The sequence below is a fragment of the Bombina bombina genome, chromosome 2 (genome assembly GCF_027579735.1).
Source record: "Bombina bombina isolate aBomBom1 chromosome 2, aBomBom1.pri, whole genome shotgun sequence".
NCBI classification, from domain to species: Eukaryota; Metazoa; Chordata; class Amphibia; order Anura; family Bombinatoridae; genus Bombina; species Bombina bombina.
In genome coordinates this window covers 761,697,979-761,719,692 of record NC_069500.1, presented here as the reverse complement: position 1 = coordinate 761,719,692, position 21,714 = coordinate 761,697,979, and the positions used below count along the sequence as shown (strand labels likewise).

Sequence of the window (21,714 nt, the reverse complement as noted above, 5' to 3'; positions counted from 1 at the left end):
CACACACCCAACCCTACTCTAAAATCACCCAATCCCCCCTTAAAAAACCTTACACTACCCCCTTGAAGATCACCCTACCTTGAGCCGTCTTCACCCAGCCGGGCACAAGTGGACCTCCAGAGGGGCAGAAGTCTTCATTCGATCCGGCCAGAAGAGGACATCCAGACTGGCAGAAGTCTTCATCCAGACGGCATCTTCTATCTTCTTCCATTCGGAGCGGAGCTGGTCCATCTTGAAGACATCCGACACGGTGCATCCTCTTCCATCCGACGGCGACTGAAGAATGAAGGTTCCTTTAAAGGGACACTGAACCCAAATTTTTTCTTTCATGATTTAGACAGAGCATGCATTTTAAAGCAACTTTCTAATTTACTCCTATTATCAAATTTTCTTCATTCTCTTGGTATTTTTATTTGAAAAGCAAGAATGTAAGTTTAGATGCCGGCCCATTTTTGGTGAACAACCTGGGTTGTCCTTGCTGATTGGACAGCACCAATAAACAAGTGCTGTCCATGGTTGTGAACAAAAAATGTGCTGGCTCCTTAGCTTAGATGCCTTCTTTTTCAAATAAAGATAGCAAGAGAACAAAGAAAAATTGATAATAGGAGTAAATTAGAAAGTTGCTTAAAATTGCATGCTCTATCTGAATCACAAAAGAAAAAAATTTGGGTTCAGTGTCCCTTTAAGTGACGTCATCCAAGATGGCGTCTCTTCAATTCCGATTGGCTGATAGAATCCTATCAGCCAATCTGAATTAAGGTAGGAAGAATCCTATGATGCAATCATCCAATAGAATTGAAGTTCAATCCTGTTGGCTGATCCAATCAGCCAATAGGATTGAGCTTGCATTCTATTGGCTGTTCCAATCAGCCAATAGAATGCAAGCTCAATTCTATTGGCTGATTGCATCAGCCAATAGGATTTTTCCTACCTTAATTACGATTGGCTGATAGGATTCTATCAGCCAATCGGAATTGAAGGGACGCCATCTTGGATGATGTCACTTAAAGGAACCTTCATTCTTCAGTCGCCGTTGGATGGAAGAGGATGCTCTGCGTCGGATGTCTTCAAGATGGACCCGCTCCGCTCCGGATGGAAGAAGATAGAAGATGCCGCCTGGATGAAGACTTCTGCCGGTCTGGATGTCCTCTTCTGGCCGGATTGGATGAAGACTTCTGCCCCTCTGGAGGTCCACTTGTGCCCGGCTGGGTGAAGACGTCTCAAGGTAGGGTGATCTTCAAGGGGGTAGTGTTAGGTTTTATTAAGGGGGGATTGGGTGGGTTTTAGGGTAGGGGTGGGTGGTGGGTTTTAATGTTGGAGGGGGTATTGTATTTTTTTACAGGTAAAAGAGCTGATTACTTTGGGGCAATGCCCCGCAAAAAGCCCTTTTAAGGGCTATTTGTAATTTAGTATAGGGTAGGGAATTTTATTATTTTGGGGGGCTTTTTTATTTTATTAGGGGGATTAGATTAGGTGTAATTAGTTTAAAAATTTGTAATTTCTTTTTTATTTTCTGTAATTTAGTGTTTGTTTTTTTCGTAATTTAGTTTATTTAATTGTAATTAACTGTAGGTAGTTTAGGTAATTCATTTAATTATAGTGTAGTGTTAGGTGTAATTGTAACTTATGTTAGGGTTTATTTCTCTTGTTAAGTGTAGTCAGTCCACGGGTCATCCATTACTTATGGAATATATCTCTTCCTAACAGGAAGCTGCAAGAGGATCACTCAGCAGAGCTGCTATATAGCTCCTCCCCTCACATGTCATATTCAGTCATTCTCTTGCAGCCTAACTAGATAGGTCGCTGTGAGAGGTCTGTGGTGTTTTTTAACTTAGTTTATTTCTACAATCAAAAGTTTGTTATTTTAAATAGCACCGGAGTGTGCTGTTTATTCTCAGGCAGCATTAGAAGAAGAATCTGCCTGCGTTTTCTATGATCTTAGCAGACGTAACTAAGATCCACTGGCTGTTCTCATCTGAGGAGTGAGGTAACTTCAGAGAAGGGGAATAGCATGCAGGGCCCCCCTGCAAATGAGGTATGTGCAGTAATTATTTTTCTGAGGAATGGAATTGACTGAGAAAATACTGCTGATACCAATGTAAAGTAAGTTCACGAATGAGGAAAAAGGAATGCTGAGACTTGAGGTAGATGAAAAGAAGTTTTATTCAGGAGCAGGCTTATCATCAGACACAGGGTAAGCTCCTATCTAAAACCTAAAGTAAGTTCAGCCTTAAATGCAGTGATAGCGACTGGTATTAGGCTTATGAGTGTGTGTACACTGAATGTATTTTTCTAAGGAATGGAATTGACTCTGAAAATACTGTTAATACTGAAATAATGTATGAGCCTTAACTGCAGTAAAAGCGACTGGTAGCAGGCTTATTAATAACAATTCATAACTTTTCAAATGTATGTTTAAAACGTTTACTGGCATGTTAATCGTTTTTTGTGAGGTACTTGGTGATAAAACTTATTGGGGCATGATTTTTACCACATGGCCATCTTTGTTTTCTGCATAGAAACAGTTTTCTGAGCTTCCCCACTGTTGTAATATGAGTGGGAGGGGCCTATTTTAGCGCTTTTTTGCGCAGTAAAAATTCAGTCACAATCTGTCTACTTCATCCTCCATGATCCAGATCGTCTCTAGAGAGCTCAGGGGTCTTCAAAATTCATTTTGAGGGAGGTAATCAGTCACAGCAGACCTGTGACAGTGTGTTTTGACTGTGAGAAAAACGTTAATTATTAAATTGTTAATCCGTTTTTGGGTATTAAGGGGTTAATCATCCATTTGCTGGTGGGTGCAATCCTTTGCTAACTTAATACATTTACTGTGAAAAATTGGTTGCTATAACTATTTTGGTTCATTGTTATTTCAACTGTGACAGCTTTTTGTGCTTCTTAAAGGCACAGTAGCGTTTTTTATATTGCTTGTAAATTTATTTAGAAAAGTATTTCCAAGCTTGCTAGTCTCATTGCTAGTCTGTTTAAACATGTCTGACACAGATGAATCTCTTTGTTCACTATGTTTAAAGGCCAATGTGGAGCCCAATAGAAATTTATGTACTAATTGCATTGATGCTACTTTAAATAAAAGTCAATCTTTACATGTAAAGAAATTATCACCAGACAACGAGGGGGAAGTTATGCCGACTAACTCTCCTCACGTGTCAGTACCTTCGCCTCCCACTCAGGAGGTGCGTGATTTTGTGGCGCCAAGTACATCAGGGAGGCCCTTACAAATCACTTTGCAAGACATGGCTACTGTTATGACAGAAGTATTATCTAAATTGCCAGAATTAAGAGGCAAGCGCGATAGCTCTGGGTTAAGGACAGAGCGCGCGGATGAGGTGAGAGCCATGTCAGATACTGCGTCACAGTTTGCAGAACGTGAAGACGGAGAGCTTCATTCTGTGGGTGACGGATCTGATCCAGGGAGACTGGATTCAGAGATTTCTAATTTTAAATTTAAGCTTGAGAACCTCCGCATATTGTTAGGGGAGGTATTAGCGGCTCTGAATGATTGTAACACGGTTGCAATTCCAGAAAAATTATGTAGGTTGGATAGATACTATGCGGTACCGGTGTGTACTGACGTGTTTCCTATACCTAAAAGGCTTACAGAGATTATTAGCAAGGAGTGGGATAGACCTGGTGTGCCCTTTTCCCCTCCTCCCATATTTAGGAAAATGTTTCCTATAGACGCCACCACACGAGACTTATGGCGGTCCCTAAGGTGGAGGGAGCAGTTTCTACTTTAGATAAGCGTACCACTATCCCGGTGGAGGATAGTTGTGCCTTTTCAGATCCAATGGATAAGAAATTAGAGGGTTACCTTAAGAAAATGTTTGTTCAACAAGGTTTTATCTTACAGCCCCTTGCATGCATTGCGCCTGTCACTGCTGCGGCGGCATTCTGGTTTGAGTCTCTGGAAGAGGCCATTTGCACAGCTCCATTGGATGAAATTATGAACAAGCTTAAAGCACTTAAGCTAGCTAACGCATTTGTTTCTGATGCCGTCGTACATTTAACCAAACTTACGGCTAAGAACTCCGGATTCGCCATCCAAGCGCGCAGAGCGCTATGGCTTAAATCCTGGTCAGCGGACGTGACTTCTAAATCTAAATTGCTTAATATTCCTTTCAAAGGGCAGACCTTATTCGGGCCCGGCTTGAAAGAAATTATAGCTGACATTACGGGAGGTAAGGGCCATGCTCTACCTCAGGACAGGGCCAAATCAAAGGCCAAACAGTCTAATTTTCGTGCCTTTCGTAACTTCAAGGCTGGAGCAGCATCAACTTCCTCCGCTCCAAAACAGGAAGGAGCTGTTGCTCGTTACAGGCAGGGCTGGAAAGTTAACCAGTCCTGGAACAAGGGCAAGCAGGCCAAGAAACCTGCTGCTGCCTCCAAGACAGCATGAAGATGGGGCCCCCTATCCGCAAACGGATCTAGTGGGGGGCAGACTTTCTCTCTTCGCCCAGGCTTGGGCAAGAGATGTCCAGGATCCCTGGGCGTTGGAGATCATATCTCAGGGATATCTCCTGGACTTCAAAACTTCTCCTCCACGAGGGAGATTTCATCTTTCAAGGTTATCAGCAAACCAAATAAAGAAAGAGGCGTTTCTACGCTGTGTACAAGACCTTTTACTAATGGGGGTGATCCACCCAGTTCCGCGGACGGAACACGGGCAGGGATTCTATTCAAATCTATTTGTAGTTCCCAAGAAAGAGGGAACCTTCAGACCAATCTTGGACTTAAAAATCCTAAACAAATTTCTAAGAGTTCCATCATTCAAAATGGAAACTATTCGAACCATTCTTCCCATGATCCAAGAGGGTCAGTACATGACCACAGTGGATTTAAAGGATGCCTACCTTCACATACCGATTCACAAGGATCATTATCGGTACCTAAGATTTGCTTTCCTAGACAGGCATTACCAGTTTGTAGCTCTTCCCTTCGGATTAGCTACGGCTCCAAGAATCTTTACAAAAGTTCTGGGCTCACTTCTGGCGGTACTAAGACCGCGAGGCATAGCGGTGACTCCGTACCTAGACGACATTCTGATACAAGCGTCAAGTTTTCAAAGATAGTTCTGGCATTTCTGAGGTCGCATGGGTGGAAGGTGAACGTGGAAAAGAGTTCTCTATTACCACTTACAAGAGTTCCCTTTCTAGGGACTCTTATAGATTCTGTAGAGATGAAAATTTACCTGACAGAGGCCAGGTTATCAAAACTTCTAAATGCTTGCCGTGTCCTTCATTCCATTCCACACCCCTCAGTAGCTCAGTGCATGGAAGTAATCGGCTTAATGGTAGCGGCAATGGACATAGTACCATCTGCATCTCAGACCGCTGCAATTGTGCATGCTAAGTCAGTGGAACGGGGATTACTCAGATTTGTCCCCCCTACTAAGTCTGGATCAAGAGACCAGAGATTCTCTTCTATGGTGGCTCTCTCGGCCACATCTGTCCAAGGGGATGACCTTTCGCAGGCCAGATTGGACGATTGTAACAACAGACGCCAGCCTTCTAGGCTGGGGCGCAGTCTGGAACTCCCTGAAAGCTCAGGGATTATGGACTCAGGAGGAGAAACTCCTCCCAATAAATATTCTGGAATTAAGAGCAATATTCAATGCTCTCCTAGCTTGGCCTCAGTTAGCAACTCTGAGGTTAATCAGATTTCAGTCGGACAACATCACGACTGTGGCTTACATCAACCATCAAGGGGGAACCAGAAGTTCCCTAGCGATGTTGGAAGTCTCAAAGATAATTCGCTGGGCAGAGTCTCACTCTTGCCACCTGTCAGCGATTTACATCCCAGGCGTAGAGAACTGGGAGGCGGATTTTCTAAGTCGCCAGACTTTTCATCCGGGGGAGTGGGAACTTCATCCGGAGGTCTTTGCTCAACTGATTCTTCGTTGGGGCAAACCAGATCTGGATCTCATGGCGTCTCGCCAGAACGCCAAACTTCCTTGTTACGGATCCAGGTCCAGGGACCCGGGAGCGGTGCTGATAGATGCTCTGACAGCCCCTTGGGTCTTCAACATGGCTTATGTGTTTCCACCATTCCCGATGCTTCCTCGTTTGATTGCCAAGATCAAACAGGAGAGAGCTTCGGTGATTCTGATAGCGCCTGCGTGGCCACGCAGGACCTGGTATGCAGACCTAGTGGACATGTCGTCCTGTCCACCGTGGTCTCTGCCTCCGAGACAGGACCTTCTAATTCAGGGTCCTTTCAAACATCCAAATCTAATTTCTCTGAGGCTGACTGCATGGAGATTGAACGCTTGATTCTATCAAAGCGTGGCTTCTCGGAGTCGGTTATTGATACCTTAATACAGGCTAGGAAGCCTGTTACCAGAAAAATTTACCATAAGATATGGCGTAAATATTTATATTGGTGCGAATCCAAGAGTTACTCATGGAGTAAGGTTAGGATTCCTAGGATCTAGAAAAGGGCTTATCTGCTAGTTCGTTAAAGGGACAGATTTCTGCTCTGTCTATTCTTCTACACAAACGTCTGGCTGAAGTTCCAGACGTTCAGGCTTTTTGTCAGGCTTTAACTAGGATTAAGCCTGTGTTTAAGACTGTTGCTCCGCCGTGGAGCTTAAACTTAGTTCTTAGTGTTCTTCAAGGCGTTCCATTTGAACCCCTTCATTCCATCGATATCAAGCTGTTATCCTGGAAGGTTTTGTTTTTGATGGCTATTTCCTCGGCTCGAAGAGTCTCTGAGTTATCTGCCTTACATTGTGATTCTCCTTATCTGATTTTTCATTCAGACAAGGTAGTTCTGCGTACTAAACCTGGGTTCTTACCTAAGGTAGTTACTAACAGGAATATCAATCAAGAGATTGTTGTTCCATCACTGTGTCCTAACCCTTCTTCAAAGAAGGAACGACTTTTGCATAATTTGGACGTAGTCCGTGCCCTGAAGTTCTATTTGCAGGCAACTAAAGATTTCGTCAAACTTCTTCCCTGTTTGTCGTTTACTCTGGACAGAGAAGAGGTCAAAAGGCTTCGGCTACCTCTCTCTCTTTTTGGCTTCGTAGCATAATACGTTTAGCCTATGAGACTGCTGGACAGCAGCCTCCTGAAAGGATTACAGCTCATTCTACTAGAGCTGTGGCTTCCACCTGGGCCTTTAAAAATGAGGCCTCTGTTGAACAGATTTGCAAAGCTGCGACTTGGTCTTCGCTTCACACCTTTTCAAAATTTTACAAATTTGACACTTTTGCTTCTTCGGAGGCTATTTTTGGGAGAAAGGTACTTCAGGCAGCAGTTCCTTCTGTTTAATGTTCCTGCCTTGTCCCTCCCTTCATCCGTGTACTTTAGCTTTGGTATTGGTATTCCATAAGTAATGGATGACCCGTGGACTGACTACACTTAACAAGAGAAAACATAATTTATGCTTACCTGATAAATTTATTTCTCTTGTAGTGTAGTCAGTCCACGGCCCGCCCTGTCTTTAAGGCAGACCTAAATTTTAATTAAACTCCAGTCACCACTGCACCCTATGGTTTCTCCTTTCTCGTCTGCTTTGGTCGAATGACTGAATATGACATGTGAGGGGAGGAGCTATATAGCAGCTCTGCTTGGTGATCCTCTTGCAGCTTCCTGTTAGGAAGAGATATATTCCATAAGTAATGGATGACCCGTGGACTGACTACACTACAAGAGAAATAAATTTATCAGGTAAGCATAAATTATGTTTTTACAGGTAAATTTGTACTTATTTTAACTAGGTAGTTATTAAATAGTTAATAACTATTTAATAACTATTGTACCTAGTTAAAATAAATACAAAGTTGCCTGTAAAATAAATATAAATCCTAAGATAGCTACACTGTAACTATTAGTTATATTGTAACTATCTTATGGTTTATTTTACAGGTAAGTATTTAGTTTTAAATAGGAATAATTTAGTTAATGATAGGAATTTTATTTCGTTTTATTTAAATTATATTTAAGTCAGGGGGGTGTTAGGGTTAGGCTTAGGTTTAGGGGTTAATAAATTTAATATAGTAGCGGCGACTTTGGGGGCGGCAGATTAGGGGTTAATAAATGTAGGTAGGTGTCGGCGATGTTAGAGCAGGCAGATTAGGGGCTAATAAAATTTAACTAGTGTTTGCGAGGCGGGAGTGCGGCGGTTTAGGGGTTAATATATTTATTAAAGTGGCAGCGATGTCCGGTCGGCAGATTAGGGATTAAACATTTTAGTTAAGTGTTTGCAATGTGGGGGGGGAGGGGGGGCTCAATTTAGGGGTTAATAGGTAGTTTATGGGTGTTAGTGTACTTTTAGCACTTTAGTTAAGAGTTTTATGGGCTAACGCCGTAACATAAAACTCTTAACTAAAGTGATAAAAGTACACTACTGACTTTTAAATGCGGTAGGAGTCTGGACAGGAGAGGCTGTACCGCTCACTTTTTCCAGCAATGGTAATACCGGCGTTAGGAAAATCCCATTAAAAAGATAGGATACGCAATTGACGTAAGGGGATTTGCGGTATGCTAAAATTGCGGTAAAAAAGTGAGCGGTACACCTGTACCTGCCAGACTCGTAATACCAGCAGGCGTTAAAAAGCAGCGTTGGGACCCCTCAACGCTGCTTTTTAAGGCTAACGCAAGACTCGCAATCTAGCCGATTTCCTGTTAACATAGTTACATACACCAGATAACACTTCATACAGTTTTAGGCACTTTTATAGTAAATTAAGGTACTGTACACTGCAATTTTTTCTCAGAGCCTTAGAGTGGTAAGCACCCTTAAAGGGACAGTCTACACCAGAATTTTTATTGTTTTAAAAGATAGATAATCCCTTTATTACCCATTTCCCAGTTTTGCATAACTAACACAGTTATAATAATATACTTTTAACCTCTGTGATTATCTTGTATCTGAGCCTCTGCAAACTGCCCCTTTTTTCAGTTCTTTTGACAGACTTGCAGTCTAGCCAATCAGTGCCTGCTCCCAGATAACCTCTCGTGCACGAGCACAGTGTTATCTATATGAAATACGTGAACTAACACCCTCTAGTGGTGAAAAACTGTAAAAATGCAATCTGAAAGAGGTGGGCTTCAAGGTCTAAGAAATTAGCATATGAACCTCCTAGGTTAAGCTTTCAACTAAGAATACCAAGAGAACAAAGCAAAATTGGTGATAAAAGTAAATTGCAAAATTGTTTAAAATTACATGCTCTATCTGAATCATGAAAGTTTATTTTGGCCTAGACTGTCCCTTTAACAATAGCTTTGCATACATGTATATTTAATCCTTTATTGACTCAAACCGTCATTTTTTATGTTTTAAAGTCCATTTTTTCCTCTCTTAAAGAGACAGTACTATTGTTAGACAGGATCATGCTGCACTGCATTTGTAGCCACTGGCTAGTTCTAGGGACCTGCCTCCTCACATAAAACAGTACATTCACGCTGCAATTTCACAAATGACAGCTTTCACGCCTCCACCAGTTAAACTCAAATGCATGCAAAGGACAGAAAGAACCCTTCTCATGCCCTGGGCTCACCTGGGTTATCCCTAAGAAACAACCCGTCTAGATACCATGTACCCTTCAGGAGTACTATTGAATTAGAATCCTCCTCCTCAGGAGGATGATTATTTAGAAACCTAGCAGAAGATTTGTCCTTTAATTTTAAATTGAAGAACATATACACTCTATTGCAGGAAGTGTTTTACTTTTCTTGCAGATTGGGGACCCTCCACCAGCAGACAAACTATCTCGGAAAAAGATTGATAAGTTCTTTACGGCAGCACCAAAAAAACGATCTACCTTCCTAATTACTGATGTGGTTTCTGATCTACTTAGCAAGAAATTGAACAAACCAGACTGATGTACTGTACATGGTTTTACCAACCTTGCAACAGTCACCAGTTTGTCACAAAAAGGGATAACCAACCCTTTCCACCTTAACCGGCTGTGACTTTGTACAGTTGGTGCAAGGGTTAACAAACACTTTATTGTCTGTACTCGACCCAAGAAAAATGCACAAATTCTATTTTAATGCCACCCACACTAAACTATCTAACCCAGACAAACAGATTAAAATATTCCAAAACACAATTTTGCAAAAATCATTGTAAAAAAACACCACAATCCTGTTGGTACAATTGTTTGCAGTGACGTAGTTCAAATATTAGATAAAGGCAAAACTTAATAAAGGAACATTTATTATGATCAAAAAGAGTTACAGTGCATTTATCTATCTATCTATCTATCTATCTATCTATCTATCTATCTATCTATCTATCTATATATATATATATATATATATATATATATATATATATGTATGTATGTATGTATGTATGTATGTGTGTGCTCCAAAATAGTTTATAAGACATATCAGTAATATCAGGTTGCTGACTCTGCCCCTCTGGGAAGGCTTACAGAGGAGTCTGGGATGGACTTTCACAAGGGGCCATAAACATATGCTAAAACTAGTTAAAATATAAATATATATATATATATATATATATATATATATTACACTATATTTTATAATCGGGTGCTGCTAACCCAGAAACTCTATAATGGACCATACAGGAAATACTGTCCGAATTAATTTGGTACCAAATATGATAAGCCTAGCGTAAGAGACATCTTTAAATGCAAAATATTTAGAAAAATCGTATTCTAATTTGATTCAGCTTTAGCCCTTAATTGACCTCAGGACTATGTGGTAAAGATGGGCACTGCCTCTCATCACTCTGTGTTGGCAACTTGGCTCAAAAAAAATCACTGTAGTGAGAAGACTGAATTGCCTCTTTGAATCAATGGGGAAGGTGAGACATATACCTCATGGCCTCTCACTTAAATTACAAGCTACCCAAGTATTGTGTGAGCTTTTAAGATCCATAAGCGACTCTATTAGATGCACTAGTGGTTCACTGGTCATTCAATCTAGTTTACGTCTTTCCTCCTTTTGTTTTACTATCCAGAATAATAGCCAGGATAAACTGGAAAGGGGCTCAGTGATTCTAATTGCTCTGGCATGGCTTCACAGGACTTGGTACACAGATCTGGTACAGATGTCTTCCAGCCAGCCTTGGCATCTTCCTCTTGGGAAGGACCTTCTCTCTCAAGGTCCTTTCTTCCATCAAAACTTCAAATCTCTCAATTTGACCCATGGCAATTGAACGCCTTATTTTGTCTCCAAGAGGTTTTTCAGATCAAGTGGCAGACACTTTGATTCAGGCCAGAAAGCCTGTTACAAGATGTAATTATCACAAAATCTGATGTTTTCCTTTCCTGATTTGAATCTAAGAATCACCATTAGAATTCTTAGAATTCCTTGAATTCTAAAATTTTTCATAATATTCTCGATAAGGGTTTATCAGCCAGTTCCATTAAAGACCCTTTCAGTCTTTTATCACAAGAAGATTTCGTGACACCCTGACATTTAATCCTTAGTTCAAGCTTTGGTCAGGAAAAGACCAGTTAACAGGCCTGCTTCCCCTCTGTGGAATCCTTAAAGGGACATAATACTCATATGCTAAATCACTTGATGCAGTATAACTGTAAAAAGCTGACAGGAAAATATCACCTGAGCATCTCTATGTAAAAAAGGAAGATATTTTACCTCACAATCTCCTCAGCTCAGCAGAGTAAGTTCTGTGTAAAAAGTTATACTTCACCTGCTCCCAGCTGCAGGTAAAAATAAAAAAAATGAAGAAATGAACAGCAGCCAATCAGCATCAGCAGTGCTGAGGTCATGAACTCTTACTGTGATCTCATGAGATTTGACTTAACTCTCATGAGATTTCATAGTAAGCTTCCTTTACCTGATTGGTGAAATAATATGAGAGTGCACGATGCTAGTCCCTTCAGATGTCCCAGGACAAACACGCTAAAATGCTGCTTAGAAATCCTTTACAATGGGAGGTTGCTACTGAGGAACTTTTGAGGTAAAATATCTTTCTTTTTTACATAGAGATGTTCAGGTGATATTTTCTAATCAGCTTTTTACAGCTATGCTGCATCACTTTCAAGTGTTTAAACATTTGGGTATTATGGCCCTTTAACTTGGTTTTGAGTGATCTTCAGGCTCAGCCTTTGGAACATATGCGTGGTCAGGACATTCAACTGTTGTATTGAAAGTTTCTCTTGGCTATTTCCCTGGCCAGAAGAGTATCTGAGCTTTCTGCTCTATCTTGTGATTTACCTTACCTGATTTTGTAAATCAGGATAAAGCTGTTTTAAGAGCAAACCACTTGAAATACTACAGGATAGTTCTCTTCAGTGGAAAGCACAGATTAGGCAGAAAGAAACTGCACCCTGGGTAGGTACCCTCCAATAGAGTGGGCTATTAAGCGCCATCCCTTCCCCATCCGTTATGTGCTTTACTTTTACTTCTGAAAACATAAATCATGAAATTGCAGTCTCATCTCTCTGTCCAGCGCCAAAAAATAAATAAAGAGAGATTGCTTAATAACTTGGATGTAGTAAAGGCCTTAACATTTTCTTTTCATTATTTTTCATTTATCAGGTCCCTGCAAGGGACAGAGAACTACTGCAATCATCTTGGCAATGTGTCTTAAATCCTTGATTTAAGTAGTATACCTAGTAGCCAGAAAGATCTCCTGCTGAACGAATTACTGCTCATTCTACTAAAGCAGTCTTGGGCTTTCAGAAATGAAGCTTCCAATGAACAGATTTGCAAGGCAGCTACTTGGTCCTCTTCATCTTTACCAAATTCTACCATTTCAACACGTTTGCCTCTTTTAGGCTTTTTTTTATTAAAAATGTTTCTGTTTATTACCTCTACTTGCTTTAACCATTGTTCCCACATTATTTTATAGTAGTCTCGTGGACTTCAAAGCTCGGGTATAGGATGCCACATGTGATGGCTCATGGACTCTCACCATCTTATGAAAGAAAACAGAATGTATGCTTCACTACTGAATTAATTTCAAAGTCCTTGAGACCCACTCTTGATTTTCCATAACAGCTGTTGGCTCTACCAATTTGTACTTCTTTTACCCTGATTTTCTTTTCCTACTTTTCCTATTTTCTCCTTTCTCTTGGCCATATGTATAACTAAGGAATCATGGGAAAGTGGGATGGGTTAATGCTCTGTTGTTTGGGGTGTTTTTCCACCTCCTGTAGGATTGGACTTTAATCCCACACGTGTTAGCTCATGGACTCTAACCATCATGAAAGAAATTAATTTATCTGTAAAATGTTGTATGTTTTTTTTCCTCCTTGCACTCCTTGCTTACTCCTTTTGGTAACATTAGGGACTGTCATCAGGGTCTGAACACCCAATGAGCTCTGTAAGGACACTCATAGCTAGTTTGGTAGAAATGCAGGCCCTCTCACTTTAAGTAGCCTGAATTAATGTCCAGTGGTATATTAGACTGTGGTCTCTAGGTCTCAGGAAACTTTTAGGGCTCTGATAGGGAGTCTAAGGCCAAAAACAACATTCACAGCTATTTGTGAGGCTAGATTTACTTTGGAAAGTAATGGTTATGTGTACTGCCTGTGTAGTACTTAAAGATTTGGAAAACAACACTAGTTTGGATTGTGAGGTTATCTTCTAGTGGTTAAGTGTGAAAATAGATTCTGTTTAATACTTCTCCAGTTTTTCTTTATTTAACTTTTCAGTTCAACGTTATCTGAATAAAAAATAATATATAATATTTTATGTTTTATTTTTTGCAAGGCTTGATAATCCAGGGCAGTCAGAATGGCAAGCTTCTGTGTTAAGTTTCTTTGCTCAGAGGGTAGCTGACCTTCTACAACTCACTGACTGAAGAATAAACATAGCATTCACACACCTGAATATTTCTTGCACCCACCATATTTAATTGCTGGTTTAAATGGATAGTAGGAACAAAAGAACTGGTGATAGTTAAGCGCTAAAAGCAAGGGTTTTGAGAGGAGACTGTTTATCTTAAATGAAGCAATGTGACCACATTTTTTGCGGAATAGGGGCTACTATAGAAACGCCGTATGTAACTGGCATCAGTGACGTCACACCGGTCACGTAGGAGCAATAAAAAGGCACATTCAATATCATCTGGTAACGCCAAGCCGTACACACGCGGCTTCTATCCGACAGTTACCTTGCTTCTATACTGGACATCTTAGGAGACATATTATTGCTCCACTGTTGCTAACATCACTTTGAAAACGCAAGTATTATATACTGCAATCCGTTCTTTTTTATCTATTGTTACTAAAAGTAACAAATAAGGGAGACGTCCTTGCACTTTTAGATACATAAGTTTTAATATTTGTTTACTACTTGACACATTGTTTTTAGACATCTGTTTTAATAAACTGTATCCTTATTTGTACCCTCTTTGCATCTTCTATTCTTTTAGTTGATTATATTATATCAATATATATATATTGCTATTTTCCACCTATAATTTTTAGTACTGGTAACCTACACAGCACTCACCACTATTCCTAATATTAGATTTTATATTCATATTACATGACGTCACATTGCTTCATTTAAGATAAACAGTCTCCTCTCAAAACCCTTGCTTTTAGCGCTTAACTATCACCAGTTCTTTTGTTCTCACTTTTCTTGTTTTCCTGGAGGGGAATCCAATAGTTAAGCTGGGTTGTCATCTCTAGCGCTTATAATTTAATTTTACACCTTAAATGGATAGTAAACACCTTCTAATTACAAGAAATGTCTGTTGTGTTGCTGTAGAATAACATATCATGCAATCTTATGGCCAAATTAGGAGTGGAGTGCTTTTACGTTCGTTTGTGCGCAAGTTAAATTGTACTCATATTACAAGTTGAAAGTAAATGCCAACGCATGAGCGCAATTGCGATTTCCGCTAGAATGATTACCGCAACTTCAGAGCCCTGGTTATATATATAAGGCCATGTTACAAGTGAATCGCTATATGCGCCTGTAAAGGGGCAAGTTTGCCTGTTTATGGACACAAGGTAAATAACCAGGCATTACAAGTAACTGGTTAATGCTACTGCGAGCTAGACTTCATTAAAGGCATACTAAACCCCATTTTTTTTCTTTAATGATTCCGATGGTGCATGCTATTTTAAGCAACTTTCTAATTTACTCCTATTATCAATTTTTCTTTGTTCTCTTGCTATCCTTATTTAAAAAGTAGGAATTTAAATCTTAGGAGCCGTCCCATTTTAGATTCAGCACCCTGGATAGCACTTGGTTATTGGTGGCTACACTTAGCAAACCAATAAGCAAGCATACCCCAGGTTCTCAACCAAAAATGGGCCGGCTCTTAAGCTTTACATTTTTGCTTTTTAAATAAAGATAGCAAGAGAACAAAGAAAAAAATGATAATAGGAGTAAATTATAAAGTTGCTTATAAATTGCATGCTTTATCTGAATCATTATAGAAAAAAAATTGGGTTTAGTGTCCCTTTAACCAGAGCTCATACCTCTGGTTAATGAGATAAATGTCCACCAATTTCCCCCAAAATAATGTGTATAATTCCTTAATAAAAATAAGACCTAGTTCCATCTTTATTTTTTTATTTCCATTTAAAGGGGAGGAGAGTCCACGGCTTTATTCATTACTATTAGGAATTAAGAACCTGGCCACCAGGAGGAGGCAAAGACACCCCAGCCAAAGCCTTAAATACCTCCCCCACTTCCCTCATCCCCCAGTCATTCTTTGCTTTTCGTCACAGGAGAATGGCAGAGGAGTGCCAGAGTTTCAGAGTAGTCTCGGATGGAGGGTAATTCTCTTCGCAGTGAGACTGGAGTTTTAAGTAGTCCTGTCAGTCTCTCAGTGAGGGCCTGGGCGAAAGTTAGAGTCCGGAGATACAGGGATACAGAGTCTTTCTGTGAAACCATCCCGACTCATGTTAACAGCTCCATAAGCAATCAGCGTTGACGAGTTTCGCTGCCTGCTTTCTTCACTCAAGTCCATGTCAGGAGCGACGCTACTAACCTGTCACACTTCAAGGGCCGTGTTCCTGTTCCACGGGATAGATTCTGGTAAGATCGTTTAATTTTTATTATTGATGATAATGATGATAACATAGAAGACAGGGTCACAATGTGTCGCCTTTTTATCTTTACAGAATCAAGGGTTAATATTCCTGGAAGGGGGATTATTGAACAGGGGGGTTTATACATGATTTTGTTTATTGTGTCATTGCTCCGTTATGTGTGAGATGAGGCTCTGGCAATGTGTGGAACTTTCAGGTGACTTGCGGGAATCTTGCGTGACCATTTTTGGCGCTTTTTTCCCTAGTCCTGCCAGGCATTCCACGTGATGGGGTGTGTCTATCTATCCTTCTCTGTTGATTTGTGGCGCAGGAGACATAGCGGTTTCTGTAGTCCGGGTCTTATTATGTGATGAGTGCCCTGGCCTTTGGTGGTATAAAGGTGCCTTTTTGTAAATTAAGCTAGTCTTCCCATAAACGCAAGCGATGGAGGACTGTGATGCGTTAGAGGGCTCTCCCTCCTTAACAAAGCCTCATTCTTGTGTTTATTGTGAGGAGGTTCTGGTAGATCAGCCTGCTCAACTATGTTCCTCATGCCTTGATAAAGTTACAACATCTAAATGTAAACGGATGTCTAGTGTTACTGAGCCGTCCACCTCTGAGGGTTCTTCGTCCCGTGAGGTGCGTTCCCTACTTTCATCTCCAATTGCACATGCAGCGTCCCGGGGTCCAACCATTACTCCTTCGGGAGAGATTCATTGGCCGTCAGACTTTGCGGACCAACTGGAATCGGTGGTTTCTAAAGTGATCCATGCCTTACCACATTCTGCTAAGCACAAACGTAGGGTGTATCATGGCGGCTCAACCCAGGGTTTGTCCTCGCCGATGGCAGATCCAGAGGCTCTATACGAGGGCGAGGCCCACTCCGACTCTTCGGATGAGGCCCATTCTGGGTCCGAGTCCGTGTCATCTAAGCCTCCTGCTGTGGAGGAGCCTGATTATAGGTTTAGGATAAAAAATGTGCGTTTTCTGCTGCGACAGGTACTTGCTGCTCTGGAGGTTCCGGAACCTAAGATCCTGGAGGAAATTGCGATTCCTAAACTTGACAAGGTGTACGAGGACAGGGTGTTGCCTCAGACTTTCCCGGTTCCTGTTAAGATGGCAAATATTATTAAGAATAAATGGGAGCGATTAGGGTCACCCTTTTCCCCTTCTTCTTTTAAAAAACTCTCAGCTTGAGCTGTGGGGGACCATTCCCAAGGTGGATGGGGCTATCTCTATGCTCGCGAAGCGGACAACTATTCCTCTCGAGGATAGTTTGTCGTTTAAAGAGCCCATGGATAAAAAGCTGGAAAACAGGTTGAGAAAGATGTTTTCGAATACAGGGTTTGTTTTTCAGCCTGCAGCGGCCTTTGCGGCGGTTGTCGGAGCTGCAACATATTGGTGTGAATCCCTGTGTGATATGGTCGAAGGGGAGACTTCCATCGACGAGATACAGGAGAAGATTAAGGCACTGAAGGTCGCCAATTCTTTCATCTGTGATGCCAATATGCAAATTATTCGCCTGAATGCTAAGGTGTCAGGTTTTTCGGTTTTAGCGCGCAGGGCTCTGTGGCTAAAATCTTGGTCTGCGGACATGACCTCCAAGGCTGTTGTTCCTGCCTTTTCAAGGTAAGATCCTGTTCGGTCCAGGATTGGATTCGATCATATCCACGGTTACGGGAGGCAAGGGAGCTTTCCTACCGCAGGATAAAAAGGCTAAGCCCTAGGTATCTACCTTTCGTCCCTTTCGTGCGGACAATGCCCAACGCCAGCAACCCGCCGCAAAAGCGGACCAGTCCAAGGGATCTTGGAAACCGGCTCATTCTTGGAACAAGATAAGCAGAGCAAGAAGCTTGCCGAGACTTAATCGGCATGAAGGGGCGGCCCCCTACCGGTCTCCGGATCACGTAGGGAGCAGATTATCTCAATTCTCAAACGCATGATTGCAGGACGTTCAAGACCCATGGGTTCTAGAAGTTGTCTCTCAGGGCTACAGAATAGGTTCAGATCCCATCTGCCAGAGGGAAGATTCCTTCTGTCAAACCAGAGAAGAGAGAGGCCTTTCTAAGGTGTGTGAGAGATCTCGCCTCTCTCGGGGGTATCGTACCAGTACCCCTAGCAGAGAGGGGTCTAGGGTACTATTCCAACCTTTTTGTGGTCCCAAAGAAGGAGGGCACGTTCCGCCAGATTCTGGACCTAAAGTGTTTAAACAAGTTTCTGAGTGTTCCATCGTTTAAAATGGAAACCATCAGATCTATCCTGCCCCTTGTTCAAGAGGGGCAGTTTGTTAAAACTGTAGATTTGAAGGACGCTTACCTTCTTGTGCCAATTCACAGGGATCACTTCAGGTTCCTAAGATTTGCGTTTCTGGACCAACACTTCCAGTTTGTGACCCTTCCCTCTGGTCTGACAACGGCCCCGAGAGTCTTCACAAAGGTTCTGAGGACGCTGCTTGCTGTAGCCAGATCTAGGGGCATTGCGGTGGCGCCTTACCTGGACGACATCCCAGTTCAGGTGCCGTCGTTCAGCCTAGCAGAGGATCATTTGAGGGCTATTCTTCTTCTGCTCCAATCTCACGGTTGGAAGATCAACTCAGGAAAGAGTTCCCTGGTTCCCAGCAACAGGGTAGAGTTCCTGGGTGCGATAATAGACTCTATGTCCATGAAGATATTTCTCACAGATCAGCGACGAAGGAAGCTTGCTTCGACCTGTCTGGCCCTTCAGTCCTTCACAAGCCCGTCAGTGGCTCAATGTATGGAGGTGATAGGTCTCATGGTGTCAAGCATAGATGTCATCCCATTCGCCAGGTTCCATCTCAGACTTCTTTAATTGTGCATGTTGAGACAGTAGAACGGCGATCATTCAGATCTATCACAGCTGATATCTATGGATGCTCGGACTCGGAACTCCCTCTCTTGGTGGACCTGTCCGGAGCAGCTGTCCATGGGGACATCCTTCTTGAGACTGTTCTGGGAGATTGTGACCACGGACGCCAGTCTGACAGGATGGGGAGCTGTTTGAGGTGCCAGAATGGCACAAGGAAAGTGGTCCGGGGAGGAGTCTCTTCTTCCGATCAACATCCTAGAACTGCAAGCAATTTACAATGCTCTGAAGGCATGTCCTTCTGTGGAGTTGGTCAGTTTCATCAGGTTCCAGACCGACAACATTACCTCGGTGGCTTACATTAACCATCAGGGGGGGTACGAGGAGCTTCCTCGCGATGAGGGAAGTGTCTCGGATTCTGGAGTGGGCGGAGTCCCACGACTGCTTGGTTTCAGCGATTCACATTTCAGGTGTGGACAACTGGGATGCGGATTTTCTCAGCAGACAATCCTTCCATCCAGGGGAATGGTCTCTTCACCCCGAAGGTGTTTGCAGAGATTTTTCACAGATGGGGAACGCCGGAGATAGATCTCATGGCGTCCAGACTCGGTTGCAAGCTGCCTCGATACGGGTCAAGGTCCAGGGATCCCCAGGCAGAGCTGACAGATGCCTTAGTGGTTCCTTGGGGTTTCTTCCTAGCTTACATCTTTCCACCGCTACCACTCCTACCTTGAGTAGTGGCACGCATCAAACAGGAGTGGGCCTCAGCCATTCTGATTGCTCCTTCGTGGCCGCAGAGAATGTGGTTTGCGGATCTGGTGGGGATGTCGTCCTCTCTGCCGTGAATATTACCCTGTCGCAGGGATCTGCTGTCAAAGGGTCCCTTTCAACATAAAAATCTAGATTCTCTGAGGCTGACTGCGTGGAGATTGAACGCCTAGTCTTAGCCAAGAGACTTTTCTGAAAGTGTGATTGATACACTAATTCAGGCAAGGAAGCCAGTCACTCGTCGCATCTACCATAAGGTTTGAAGAACTTACTTGTCCTGGTGTGAGAAGCATGGATATCCTTGGCACAAGGTGAAGGTATCCAGGATTCTGGCTTTTCTCCAAGAAGGTTTGGAGAAAGGTCTTGCCGCTAGTTCCTTAAAGGGACAGATTTCGGCATTATCAGTTTTGTTGCAAAGGAGACTCGCTGAGCTCCCGGACATCCAATCTTTTGTTCAGGCTCTGTCTAGAATCAGACCTGTCTTTTGACAGTCGGCTCCACCTTGGAGCTTAAACTTAGTCCTTAAGGTTTTGCAGAGGTTTCCATTTGAACCTATGCATTACATTGACATTAAGATTTTGTCCTGGAAGGTTCTCTTCCTGTTGGCTATTGCATCGGCGCGCAGAGTATCTGAGCTAGCTGCCTTGCAAAGCAACCATCCTTATCTGGTGTTTCATGCGGATAAGGCAACTTTCTAATTTACTCCTATTATCAATTTTTCTTTGTTCTCTTGCTATCCTTATTTAAAAAGGACAGGTTCTTAATTCCTAATAGTAATGAATGAAGCCGTGGACTCTCCTCCCCTCGATGGAAATGAAATTATCAGGTAAGCATAATTAGTGTTTTTTTAATAACTTCACAAAGCAGTTTTAAGGGGTTAAAGTGTGCGGATCTGGGATGTTAGAAAAAGAACTGCACTGAAAGTGCCTTTAAATTGCGGTCTATGGGGACTGTGTTATTACTCTAAATATATACAGGTATGTATATGCTTATATACATACACATTTATGTGTTAATATTTGTGCATTTGCGTGCGCTGGTATTACGATTGGAGCACAAATATCGCGCTTGAGAAAGCAGAAGCTCCACTCCTAATCTAGCCCATGGTAAGAGGGTAGAAGCTAGCACTCTGTGGGTGTATAAATAGTCAAGCTTAATTCACAACAGGTTTTTCAGTCAGGTAAATAAGTTATTAGTAGTTGTTGTTTTGCTAGTCTTTTACTAAAATATCTATTTGTTGTACCATACATTTGTTTGTCACATGAACTAGGCTAAATGAAAGCATTCTAAATACATGTTAATTGCAGGAAATGTGCATTTCTATTGATTTGATGATTGGAGCAAGTCTTATAAATGTTTTTTAAAAAAATACAACAGTAGTAACTGTAACACATTTCGCTATCATTAATATTTTTTGTTATTACTTCCAGTTTGCAACAGTATGGATATCCGGAATAATATAACTCAGTTCAGTATGCTGAAGGACTGCACAGTGATCGAAGGTCATCTCCAGATACTGCTTATGTTCAAAACCAAACCGGAGGACTTCCAAGGAATGAGTTTTCCTAACCTTACATTAATTACCGACTACCTCCTTCTCTTCCGTGTCTATGGTCTTGAGAGTCTGAAGGACCTCTTTCCCAACCTCATAGTCATCCGTGGTACACGCCTGTTCTTCAACTACGCCCTGGTCATCTTTGAGATGGTACATCTGCGTGAAATTGGACTTTACAATCTGATGAATATCAAACGGGGATCAGTTAGAATTGAGAAGAACAATGAGCTGTGTTACCTCAACACTATTGACTGGTCTTTGATTCTCGAGTCAGTGCAGGACAACTATATCGGCCTTAACAAGGATAATAAGGAGGAATGTGGAGATGTGTGTCCTGGAGCTGTAAAGGGCAAGAGCAAGTGTCAAGCTACAGTTGTTGCTGATATTTTTGCCGAACGGTGCTGGACTCAGGATCACTGCCAAAAAGGTTAGTCAAAAATAGCACTCTGTAGCTCCTTTAAAAGGTTTATTTTACTTTCTTCCTTTATAATCCCTTATTTAAATAATAGTATATAATTATTTGTTGTTTCAGTGCTTCCTGGTATCAAAATTTATATTTTTGAATGGGAAATATCTCTGTGTGAGCTAAAACATTTAATATTTTTGTAAG

General features: G+C 41.8%; 1 protein-coding gene across 1 annotated transcript in view; it reads left to right on the top strand.

The window, feature by feature from the left end:
- Positions 1-21,714, top strand: part of INSR (insulin receptor) — a 327,427-nt gene that overhangs the window by 76,422 nt on the left and 229,291 nt on the right. The window contains exon 2 of the mRNA XM_053702881.1: positions 20,980-21,531. Coding sequence (XP_053558856.1) covers positions 20,980-21,531 — 552 coding nt within the window. The remainder of the gene's footprint in view (positions 1-20,979; positions 21,532-21,714) is intronic.